The sequence below is a fragment of the Varroa jacobsoni genome, unplaced genomic scaffold (genome assembly GCF_002532875.2).
Source record: "Varroa jacobsoni isolate VJ856 unplaced genomic scaffold, vjacob_1.0 contig02186, whole genome shotgun sequence".
In the NCBI taxonomy this organism is placed as follows: domain Eukaryota; kingdom Metazoa; phylum Arthropoda; class Arachnida; order Mesostigmata; family Varroidae; genus Varroa; species Varroa jacobsoni.
Genome location: NW_019214774.1, coordinates 47549 through 60191, shown reverse-complemented (window position 1 = coordinate 60191; position 12643 = coordinate 47549). Strand labels below are relative to the sequence as shown.

Genomic DNA, 12643 nt, shown 5'->3' with positions numbered 1-12643 from the left:
GGCACGGTCCGTAACAGTGGTGCTGTTTTTCTGCTAAAGTCTATTCAGCCAGTCTTTCGCAGTCCGCACAACTAAGCGACCGGTGCCGTCAATAAAGATGACAACCTTAGATTACAGTCGTGCATACGATAAAGGGCAAACAAGCTGGCGTGATTGGATGTGTTTTGTTTTTAGTACACAGAGCAGGAGAATCGATAATAAAGAATACAAGCAAGCTTAAAGGCAGCTATATACAATGACTGTGTTGACAGCAATACCAAAATTTCAAGTTTGCTCCCGCAATTCAACTAGCTTATTCCAACTAGGCTATTACCAGTCGTAGGTTATTAGAAGTGAAGTAAGTTTCGATGAGACCGAGGGAGCAGATGAAGCGATTATATTTGGATTGCGAAGCACCCATAGCGTCTTTCTTGTACTATTTCGACGAACCTCAGCCACAGGGATGCGACATACTACACTTGGACAGAAATCAATGGGAATCAGTCTATCGGACACCTGCCGGACTTATCTATGGTCGAATGCAACAAAAAAAAGTCAAGGAAGAGACAACGGGGTTATCTTGATCTCGTCGACATTCTATTCCCGGTGAACAGCATTATGAACGTTATGGCATCAGCCGAATGTGTAACGTTTGTCTGTGCCCTTGTAACAGTTAGAGAGAGTGACAGAACGTTATCGTTTGCTAACTAGCCCCGAGCACCACGGACTTGTGCAAGGGCTGGCCTTGTAAGCAAAGGGGCAGAAGCAAACAATTAACGCATGACCGAATACGAGAAAACCTTCTACGGCGGCGTGCGAGAGAAAAGAGCATTAAAGGGAAAGAAGGAGGTAATTGGAAAGAAAAAATGAAGTGACGACTGGAAAGGACCAGCAGAGCAATAGATGCAAAACCGTGGAGGGCTGAGAGCCGTGAGGATGGCTTCTGATGACGAACGGGTAGAGGTCAGACGATCACGGTAGAACAGATAGATAGCCCGCCGCCGGGATGCCTTGGTCGTGCGGGCTTTGCTAGCAATTATTGAATCGAAAGAAGCCAGGACCAAAGACATTTTTAAGGTAACAAACGTCGAGTCCTTCTGTCTACCTGAGCTCTTGAATGGCACCTTAGTTCTTGCTTAGTAAGAGGCAATAGATAATTGTAACTTGATATTGAATTATGCCAGTGTATTGCTTGGTTATAAATAATGACTTTTTCATCATAGCATATAGAAGACATTTGAAAGAGCAGCTCAATATTGGTCATAACGACGGTTATGCTATAGCTGCCTACGACTAGAAAGTATAATAATCTCACTTTCAGTGTGGTTAATAAGATGATTCGTTCCTTATGGCCCGGTAATATAATTTGAAGATAGAACTAGGTCGTGTCATTTATACAAAACGCTTTTGTATATACGTGCGTATTTAATTTTTGGCTCAACGTCGAAAAGAGTACTACTAGTGATGAGATCCGTGGAAGTTACACAGAAGTGTACAGAGCTACAGGCTTTCCCAAATATTCCCTTATGACATTCATTCTGGAAGGTAGAAAACTTCCAGAGTTTACTTCTATCGCTGGAACTGTTTATATTGCATGTAACATATCATATCTTATTATGCCGTTTTCTCTTCTCGAAACTATAGGGTTGCTTTTCGTTTTTTTTTTTCGTGGTGTTGAATACGTAGATGTCCTAGTAGCTACCCCCGAAATGAGATATTGGGCTCATTAATGAAGATCAGGAGGTTTTCATGTTTAGCTTCCTATTAATAAACGCCCTTCTTTACTTCTACGAAGGTGGTGACCTATAGATAGGCCGCATTGGTCTAGATGTGGTTAAATTTTCAGTATCCAGTTCCTTACCTTCCGAGTGGCTAAATAATGAAAACACATATTTTTTTTATTGTCAACAATAAAAGACATAGTTATTTTACTATTTTTTCTCATTATCGTTAGAGTAATCTCCGTCTCAGTAATATTATTTAAATTATTACAATCGCATTGCTCTTCGTGTTGTTACCGGTGATTTTGCTGTGTTGTTAGTGGGGTGTGCTTGGCTGCCTCTCTCGATACTATCCGATATTTTATTTACTTTTCTTTTTTATCCAAAGAATATTTACTTGTGCCCGTTAACTGTGACCTTCTGGCGTTTTTGGCTGGCTTGCTTTTCTTTTTCTGCGTCGTCTTGTAAGTGTGCCGAATAAAATTGAGTTGAAGATTATCCCATACGATCGATAATTTACCCATCCTTTGACGAAAATTATGTCGCGGCTGCATATAGTGGTACAACCTCTGACGATTTCAAGCACTTAATATTTCCAAAGGTGTTCAAGTGTTATTTCTATGCGTTTTTTCTCTTTGTTTGTTTTTTTTTTTAACCAGAACTAACTCTTTAGCTCTTCAGTCGTTGCAATGAACGTATTTCACGTGCAATGTTCAACTCAATCAATCATTCAGTTTGCTACTCAAAATTCTTTACTGCAGATACATCGCGAGCCGCAGGCCCATCGAATGGGACAGTGTGCCGTTGAAACTATTACATAATATAGAAATGTAATTTAAGAAGTAGACGCCTCAGTCTCGGCAAAAAAGTGGGTGCCGGCCAAGTAACCGTGGTCACTTTTGTCTTAACGACGGTGCATGAGATATGTTCGTCCCGCGTCTGTTCCTACCTTATCTTCCTGTTCTCCATTAGTCAGACCATCCAACCCTCAAACATCAGTTTCAGTTGAATTTATCAGAAGCCGCGCCAATATGAGCCAGCGAATCGATTGTTCCATCCTTTGCCGCTTTCGTTTCGATTGTGCCCTTATCCCAATATCTAACTTAGCAGCTCAATCAATTTCTATAGCCATAGATGGCACATGTCTCGATTCACGGTATGAAGTCAAAGCTTCTTCGAATAATTTGCTCCGTAACTGACTGCTGCATTTGTCCTTCTTCATATCTTCCCTATGATTTTGTCTGCTTTCGATGCGAGTGGCAAGTGGCTGACGACAACTGTTTGACGCCGGTGTTACGTTGATGTTATCAAGGATGTTAGACATGTGTGACTGGTGTAGCAATATGTAGTGCTAGCAGCAATGGCTATCGTTAAGGCGAAGTGTCCGTCGGCGTTTCGTGCATTTCTTCTGAACTCGGAAACCCGATAGATGCTATTATTATTATTATTATCATTATCATTGTTTGTATTACTCATATCGTTAATGCGCGTATTAAATCATCATTGTGGTACGGTAGACATTGTGATTCACCTGCTCTATTCAATGCTTGTTTCTAGTCTTCATTCGCATATACTCTCGTCACGCATACTGGTTCCCTGTTTATGTTCAGTCTCTCACTGGCCACCCACTAGCATTCATCCTTTCCTATGTAACTAACCTTTTCTCTATTTCGTTTTCATTCACACGCAAACAGGTTTTTCGTCAGGCTTCTTTCGCGCTTACCGTACCTACCCCGTTACTTATATCGGAACCTAGTTTTCTCAAACTGAATATCTAGCCATATATTATAACGAAATTGCCCAAGAGTAGCCATCAGGCAACTTTCCTGCCTTAAACATTTATTGGCAATTGTTGTTCCCACTGCCGACGAGGACATATTTTTTTCGCAGGCTGCTTTCGTAAAATGGTTCGGTAACAACTCTCATTTTAAAATGTATATATATATATATATATATATATATATATATATATATATATACTTTTTTGTTGTTTTATTTAGACGAATATGATTTTTTCATGTGTTCGTGTGTTTAGATATTGAAGCTTCCGCCATAACGTGTCGTCATAAAAAGAAGCCCCGAGTGGGTCGTTTGCAGCTTGTATCACTGTCGGTTTTTTCAACAGTTCTCGCTATTGTTTTCACCGTTCGGTCTCTCGTTTTCTCATTGTGTTAATAGCTTTATTTATATTATGTATAGGATCGGAATCCACAACCTAGAATCATACGGGAACCCAAACCAAAATAGGCTGCAAGACGATTGATCAAAGCCCACGATTATCGGTATCAACTTGGGCACTGGAAATCAACGTTGATCTGAGATGATTTTAACCATCAGGTTTCACTGGAGATGTCTCGGCTACATCGGCTTTGTTCCGACTGAACTTTTCCTGCGTCAAAAGTCGTCGCATAAGCTAAATACTTCCGGACGAAAAAGTAAAAAGGTTGTGAACATTCCACCGTAGTAGAGCTAATGTGATGAAGCCGAGGACCACACCTTAATGGCGCTAGCTGAAGTTAATTTTAGCGGTAGTTGTAGATAAATGAATCATTATTGTAATTATTATCATTACGATTGCTAGCTAAACTACTATAGTACAATGTCATATTCATTCCGCTACTACTCACTTGTTTTCTTCTACAAGAAATATCATTTTTTTGCGACGCGTTCTCAAAACAGACATCCGTTTAACGAGTTGCCGCTGGTGGTGTCACAACTAACGTATTAGGCCAATTTCACGTTCTGCTTTTATATATATATCATATGTATTGTATTCCACACGATACTTTCTCTCTGCGTCTCTAATCCTTTATTCCTGTTCCTCGCATTGATGAGTACAACAAATCCTTTAGGTTTCTATTTATACAGTTTTATAACACGTCGATCGCATGATCGCGGGCATTGGTCTCTTTTTATATGCTGTGCTATCCGGAGACTGTGACAACCTAAAGTTCACGTTCCTTCTGATTGCGGCGTAATAAGATATTATCTGCTATACTGTCATATAGTGTTGTCGAGTCGCGTGCGTTCCACTTCAAGCCATCAGCCGTCCGAGTTCCGGCTCGGGCCCAGCGATCTCCTCACTGCTCGTCCATAATGAAAGATCCATGCAGCCAGATCCGAGAGTATGGCCAGTCTTCTGCGATCACTTTGGTCTACTCCCGTTTCTGCTCATTGCCGTCGTCGTTTTAAGTTTCACTGTCAATCTACAAACGTAGCTGCCAGAGCAAACAGAAGCGGTGACGAACTGTGAACCAGAGCTCTCTCTCCGTAACCTAGCCTTCAACCTTAAAACGTGACCTCCTCAGTTTGCTGTTGCCTTCCTTCTTGACGCCAACCAGTCTGATCACTCGTTGAAAGTTCGATTCAAGTAAAGCGAGCATGTGTGACAGCACTTCAGACGGAAGTAGGGCGTCGCCTTCGTATCGCAGAGATGCTTGAAGTTCTGGCATTCTTGGTACGTCAGTTCATCGACGCACACGCGAAACTCCGCTGTAACAGAATCAATGAAATCGATCCATAATTAGCTTATTGTCTAAGTATTTCTCTAGCTCATGTAGATCCTTGCTGGTTAGAAACAATGAACAAGAACCTTTTTGCCATGCTGTAAGTTTAACCAATCTTGACAGAAAATAGAATATATATATATATATATATAAACAGAAAAAATATTTTTTAATTTATTTCAATTTCATTCTGTTAAAAAATGTATAAATATTTTCTTCAGTCCTTACTATCTATTTTTTGGTATAAATATGTTTTTATAGTTTATAGCTGTAAAAACAACTTAACAAAGAAAGTGTTTTTTTTTTTACTATAAGAGTCCGTATACGCGTACCGCTTTAGAGTGCCATTAGCAACTAGTAATTAGGACAGCTGTTGGCAATAGAGATCTACATATATATATCTGTATATTATTTGTCGTCTATATAATCGTGCGACGCGTGGAGCTATATCCATGTCCCACTAACCTGCTTCGCTTTCGGTCGTGCACGGTGCTCCCTCACAAATCTGTTCTTGTGCAGGTTTATCGGCGAGGCTGCAGCTTTCCGCCGGCGTGTTGTCGGCATGATTAACGCACTGCACTGATCTGTAATCACGTAAATAGACACACACACACACACACACACACACACACACACACACACACACACACACACACACACACCACATACATATACAAACGTCATGACATTACTGCCTCACTAATACTTCACTACCTCACTCGTTTCAACACTTCTAGCCATCAATATTAACTAAGCTTGTCTGTCGATCCCGATAAGCAAAAATACCAGAGTCGGCGCATTTGGCATTGATGCGTGTTCTACGAACGTATCCTATGAGCTACCCATATATTAGTGCACATAACGTGCTGACTCATCGCAGACGGCAGCTACGCCAGTCAAGTAAACCGGTAGCGTGTCGGACCGTTCCCGACACGCTACACATTCAAGACTAACGATCAAGTGGACGTGTCAGCTGGGACATTCCTATTCTGTTCCTCTCTCCCGTTCCTCTGCATGTGCTTCTGGGATCTAGGGTCACTTACACAAGGGCGTAATTTAAATGTCGGATATTCGGGGTTCAGGGCTCAGTCAACTGCATCGAACAACTCGTCGAATTTGTGTGCTCTTTGCGTATTCGGGTGGGCAGTAATTGTTGGAAAGATAGACGGACCGACGAGCTAACTGATGGAATGGTGTACGTTTGATTTGCAGCGATAAACCCATGAAATTTTAGCAGAAGGGGTAGCGGCGGGGTATGCGGGCGGATTGCAATCACATACCGCACGGCGTCATCAGGCGATTCTATAGTATTTTCTGGTGACGGCTGGCTCTAATACTGGTGTCGCGTCCCGTCTCTTGGGAGACGGACGGCAAGCGAGGTGAACATCGAATCTTGTTTGTGTGCTAAGTGCTTAGCCTTCCGTAGAAAACATGTACACGTATATTTGGTCATGGTGGTAGACAGCCCGTGAAGAGACATTACTCGTTGGGTACGCATCTTTGATTAACCATCCGCGACATTCACCATCATCGACATATGAGAAGAACCATCCGACTCAAACTGCGTGACATCAGTTGTTCCGACGCGGGAACGGATGCGAGAAGTCGAGCCGTCCATCCGCCCGCTCAACGGGGCGGTTAAGTGATGAGACTCATAGTTGCTGTCTAGGCTTACACTGGCCACGTTTAAACCGAGCAGGCCACGCTCGCGTCGAAAAGGCCACATAGCCTAAAGTAAAGGGTATAACACGAGATATGCTGTGTTGGCACCGCACTGATGCGCCCATGCCTGAGGTAATCGTCAGTGAATGCGGCGACCACGATGGATGCCCCTGACCAAGTGAGGGGGCGTCGCACTTCTACAGAGCTCAGCCCTTCCGTCTTATCTACGCTAAATTGTTCATTAATTATAATGACCGCGACATGTTTACACAATCGAGATGTTATTATGTGGCACTTTTAACTTCGTTTCAACGCATATATGTATACTGCATAGGATTTTAGGGAGAGGACATCATTAGTCGCTTTTTTCATTGTCTATCTTGTTACCGGGCTTTACTGCTCGAGCCAAACAACGAGCTTGCCTGTAAATGCTGAGTAGTCTAATGTTCGATTCAGCAAAGCAATCCATAAAAGAACAAACGTATTTCGACTCGTTTAACAACGCCTTCTAAATCTTCCAAAGTTCGTAAGCTGGATACTCGCTGCTCAAAGTGGCCTGGTTATTTCGTATTTGTTTCTTGTTATCATCGTCATTTTAAATAATAATTTTCCGGTTAATTCTGTTCATTATGCTATACATTTGCCCACGCGAGAGTCAGGGGCAACAGATGTATGAATGCAAGTCGGTCCCTTGGAGCGTGTGTTAAAGATTAAACAGTCGTTGGATCCTTTTGTTATTCCTTGGCCGCAATAGCTTCGGTATTGGTAGTACAATACATATTGGCTCGATAGAATTGAGGCTTGGCTCGCGTTATCGTTGTAGCCATCGCCGCCATTGTTAATCCGTTCATTAAAATACGGCTGTCGCTGTCTTCCCGAGCTTGCAAAACCTCATTGCACCGCCCTTGCATAATGTGTCGTACACCATACGCCACAGTCGATCAGATTTGACTGATGAGGCCCGCCAAAGTACTTCGATAAGCCTGTGGTAGCGTCTTTGAGGTGCGTCGTGCTGTCTCTACCCACTGCGTTTTTGCCTGGCTTTCCTATTTTCTGCTTGTTGCTGACTTTTCGCTTTCGGATTGTCGATTGGACTGGAAAAAAGGATACCTCTTTCGATAGTTTTTGTTAACCAATGTCCAATCTACGAATAAGACTAAAGCAATGCCGGAGTATACATGCAAAAAAATTTTCGCACGGCTGTCCCTTGCTGCTGTCGAGGGAGCCAGGTATGCCTGGCCAAACGTGGCCTGAAGTTTAGTTCATATTAAAGAATGGCTTCAGTACCTAACGCCCTGTTCTAGGTTCATATTAACCTCCCATGAGCGTATTCACAGAACCTTAACCTCCATCTCATACGAGCATATCGGCTCCTTAAAACGGAAGGAAACAATACGCAAGGCTGTCAAACGCATCGCACGAAGGAATAGACGTCCTTACGTATGCTGATATTTCAAAACAGAAAAGAACCGCATACAACTGTATGAAACGCAGAAAGATTGAAATTAGGTACAAGTGTTTTTTTTTTTTTTTATCTAAGCTAGACAGTCTATAAACGTAATGAATATTGTTTACGTTTTAACTGACTATTATATATGGGTGGCGAAAAAAAAGCGCCAGTTATAAAAACTTCGTTTTAGGGAAGTAAGGGAACAACTATTGCTTCCACCGGACCCCAAGGAAATCCATCTGTTAAGGCGGTTGCAGGGCTGTGAATGAACATAAAGGCTACTTTCGGACCTTTGACAACCTGTGCCAGTTACTTCTAGCTTAGCTCGAACGCATACTCGCTGTGTGAGCTGATCTTCGTTCATTTTCCTGAGTCTCGTCTTCACCAATGGCTCACTAAAACAACTGAAGGTTCTCCCAGCAGCCTGACGCAATAGCGTAATAACAACTATATACGCAATAGTTCTGGGTACAAAACTGTGGAATTTACGCGCGATCTATTATTTCGCCAGTGCACGTTATGGCCCCATGTAGCTATAGGAAAAGCGGCAGGCAAGTTAGAAAAGGAAACAGGCTTATTAAACTCGGCAGTCTGCCTGGTTCAGTATGTACAAGCGTGAAGGTATAATCATGTGCACTTCCATCTAGGTTTGTGCGCACTCAGCTATACGATAGAAAATCGGAGAAAAGCAGACCACCTTGGAGGTATTGCCTTTAGCCAGTAGCTTGAAAGTATTGCAATATACGAACAGCCTTGTTTTCAACGCATACGTATGCTCATATGCAGACTGAGTCAGTGAACTTCAAGATTTCGGAAGTTGTGGACTCTGAGCAGCCCTTTCCAGCAAAAATGCCTGGTTACCGTCCCATAGCTGTACGCAATAATGATGAGTACGCCCGCAAAACGCTTGTACCAGTGCTTGCTGGTTAACAGTGCGTTGCCTTTACTACGTGGGGCATTCAAACGACTACTGCAGACGTGTATGTAGACTGTTCCGTCCAGAGATAGATAACGGAAGTAATGACTGCAAGAATCATTATACTATTGGGAGCATGCAGACTGACTGTCCAGTAGCACCCCATAGACATGACTGATAGAGCAGTGAGTCTGGCGACGCTTGCACGTATCATGTACGATTTTATGAAGGCAGGAAAGGAAAAAAAAAGCGAAAAAATAGGGAGCTCCAAAGTGACCGAACAGGTTGATGTAGAAGGGTTCTCCCTTGGCGAAGTTTGCGGATCGATCAGTGCCGTTATCAGAAGGGGCAAAGCAGACACAAAGTATGCATAGAGTAAGCTAGCAACTGGCGGTCATCCGGTCTCTCCCAGATGAAACTCTTTTTCGAGCAATCATCACGCAGTCACAGAAAGCCCTCGTGTTCTGTATTTACAGTGACATCGTAAGCAATAACAGTTAGCTGCATCAGTAACAGTCTGGCTGAAGCTGGCAGTAAGAAAAGCCTCGAAACCATGCTAATAGACCGCCGGGTACACTATGGACTCTCTCTACTGTTATAAAACGCAAAAACAGCAGTCACATTTCCGCTTTGTGTTCGTGCTCCTGCGCGAGGGGCAGAAGAGGCAAATGGAGCCGGGGTAATGGCTATCTCAAACGCTCCAACGTACGCAACGGAAAGCGTAGCTTGAGCGGTCTGATAGAAATCGTGTCAAGCCAAGCCGGAAGAGCAACTACGGAAGGTCAAATAGGCGTGAATAAGAAAATCACCACACACTGAAATCCAATTTGCATGAGCCTTCTATAACACTGGCGGAACTATTGCTCTGAGACTGCCAACGTAAGTACTGTTGATTTAAACTAGGTTGGCAGAGCTGGCGAGCAGCGCCAGATAGTAGGATCTTCTGAACGGCTGGCAATATATGCAGGGTTAAAAAATTTAGTTGTAATAGCGAAAAATTTAGATGCTGGTTTAGGTGCACTCTATGAAAACGCATCTTAATTAGTAGAGTGTTGCTCACTGTAGATATATAAAAAGAAAAAAAAAAAAAAAAAGAAAAAGCTCACACTTCCCTAATCACATAGGTTGTGTAGCAGTATCGCTAGCGGACTCATTAACATATATATGTATCTGTATTCTACAAGACTGTCAACATCAAACTAGCCGAGGACGCTCTAATCTAATATACATATATATATATTGCTATAAAGTACACTAATTGGATCACAATTGATGAACCGCTGACTCTGAAAATATGACATAATAGAATTAGCATTTAAAGTTGCCTCTTCCCTGTGCTTTGTTATGATCTGCTTAGAGTTTAGCTTCTTCAGAATTGTAAAGCTAACGTCATGCTCTAATGCGGAATGACCAGTGCTGAGCTCCAAAATACTGAAAGTCGCTAGGCAAGCCAGATATTGCCTAGGGTCAATCGTCAATCTTAGAATGGCATGTGGACCTTTAACATAAAAACATGGTAAATTTGAGAAACACACTGTGGATAAGTTTACATAGAAGGAATCACCTCATCGCTTTGGGTATATAGAAGTCCTTCAAACATATTACAGTAAATTTAACTACAGATGAAATCGTATTGTTTTGCTCGCGTTATTTACGAACTCCGACTGTAAAAAACGATATTTATTAACAGTTTCTTTGCGGGACAGTACAATTTGATATTTTTATATATAGAGCCTATAGAATGTTATTGGTGATGGTACACCTTCCATACCCAATTTATTTATTTAAGTTACAAGAGAACCTAGCAAACCATCGAGGCGCTTCTGAAACGGAAACCGATTGATTCGAACACAAAATGAACGTGTTTTTTTATGTTCAATTTTTTATGTTAGAATTTTCACAGTGTCTTAATATGGGCATAATAGGCACTAAATAAGGTAGCAGCAAATATCATACAGACAATAGATATTAATAAAAACTTGGAAAAATTCTAACGTGCAATAGAACGGTAATAAAACGAAAGAGACCTTTTTTTTTTCTGTTTTTCGTTATTCACGTTTGCTTCAGACGGCTGGCTTCCCAGTTCTAAACAAAATGTATCTGTTCCCGGACCCGGGTCTAGACCACAACGTGTTCCTAAGTTTAGCAGTGAAATACATTACGCATTACGTTGCCGTAGGGACAGGAGAAGACAACTGAGGGTAACACTACTACGGTCATTGCTTGAATTACCATTACTTCTAAAGTGTTCTCCAGTTTTTTTATGTTCTTGTCTTTTTTCTCATAGAAACTCACAATATATCTTTTATTTACTTCACATAATATTATTCAACATTTCGTTCTGCTGCATATTAATAGTCAAAGGTAACAATCAGTGCTATCTGTATAATACTGCGTAACTCCAGTTCACGTTCTTCGATTTTTCCTTACCCTCTCCATGGCCCTTCTTAGTACCGGCATGACATGGCAGTCTATGACAAGACCACGTCATGACGCCTTCCATCATCAGGGTAAAGGTGATGACGAAAATGATTGATATTAGAGCAGGATTCATTCCACTGGCAGTCTCACTGCATTATTACTTTCGCAGTTTTAGAAGCAGCCGGGTGTCTGTCTATACGCTCTTCTCTAATCTCTACCTCCTGGCTGATCCGCGCATTATTGGCTGGCACTGGTGTCACTCGTCTGGCTCAAGTCAGAGACGCCCCCACGATTAAACCCTCATCAGGGCTGGCCCGGCAAACTATTCAGATCTTCCGTCTTTTCAGCATCGAACGTTCTGGTGTCTTAACTCTCGAAACCAGGAGCGAATGAGCCGCGACGTCAAAGTAAGTTATGAGAAGAGGTATATCCAGCTTCACTCATTGTCTCGTTTTTCGTCTCAAAGCACCCTAACGATGAGAATACTGAACCGCACCAGACCCTGACGCATTTGTTTGGGCCAGGTTGAGCGCGCTTTCTATATTCTTACCGCGCTTGGGTCTCGTGTGAAAACAAGGAGGAGGTTGATTTCTGGGGGCGCTACAGCGATAAAGAGGAGAAGGAAGAGTTTAAAATGAGTTTTATCCTCAGACTTTTCACACTTCCGTTGTGTGACATAGCGACTGCTGTCAGGCCAGTCAGGCACTGTGCTGCCTATTGCCATCCTGGTCACTGCTTCAGCTGAATTCTTCTTGTCCGTTGTAAGCTTGCCGTTTACCCAGTTTGTCCCCAAATCATCCCTTTGCCTCTCTACTTAAGCAGACAGCAACGCAGTAGGGTTGGATGATGGTCTGCGTCTTCGGGTACAGAAGACCCAAACTACGCTCGGACGACAGAGACGATACTACGACGGTACCACACGAGATAATAGCTGCGGAATATGACCTCGCGCACGTCCTCAAAATGGGCTGTGAAGCAGGCGTCGCTT

General features: G+C 42.5%; 1 protein-coding gene across 1 annotated transcript in view; it reads right to left on the bottom strand.

Moving 5' to 3' along the window:
* Positions 1 to 2935: 2935 nt before the first annotated feature.
* The window catches only part of LOC111272415 (A disintegrin and metalloproteinase with thrombospondin motifs 12), a 57248-nt gene continuing 47540 nt past the window's right edge, over positions 2936 to 12643 (bottom strand). The window contains exons 16-17 of the mRNA XM_022853855.2: positions 5672 to 5790; positions 2936 to 5192 (exon numbers count right to left, since the gene is read on the bottom strand). Coding sequence (XP_022709590.2) covers positions 5047 to 5192; positions 5672 to 5790 — 265 coding nt within the window. The 3' untranslated portion in view covers positions 2936 to 5046. The remainder of the gene's footprint in view (positions 5193 to 5671; positions 5791 to 12643) is intronic.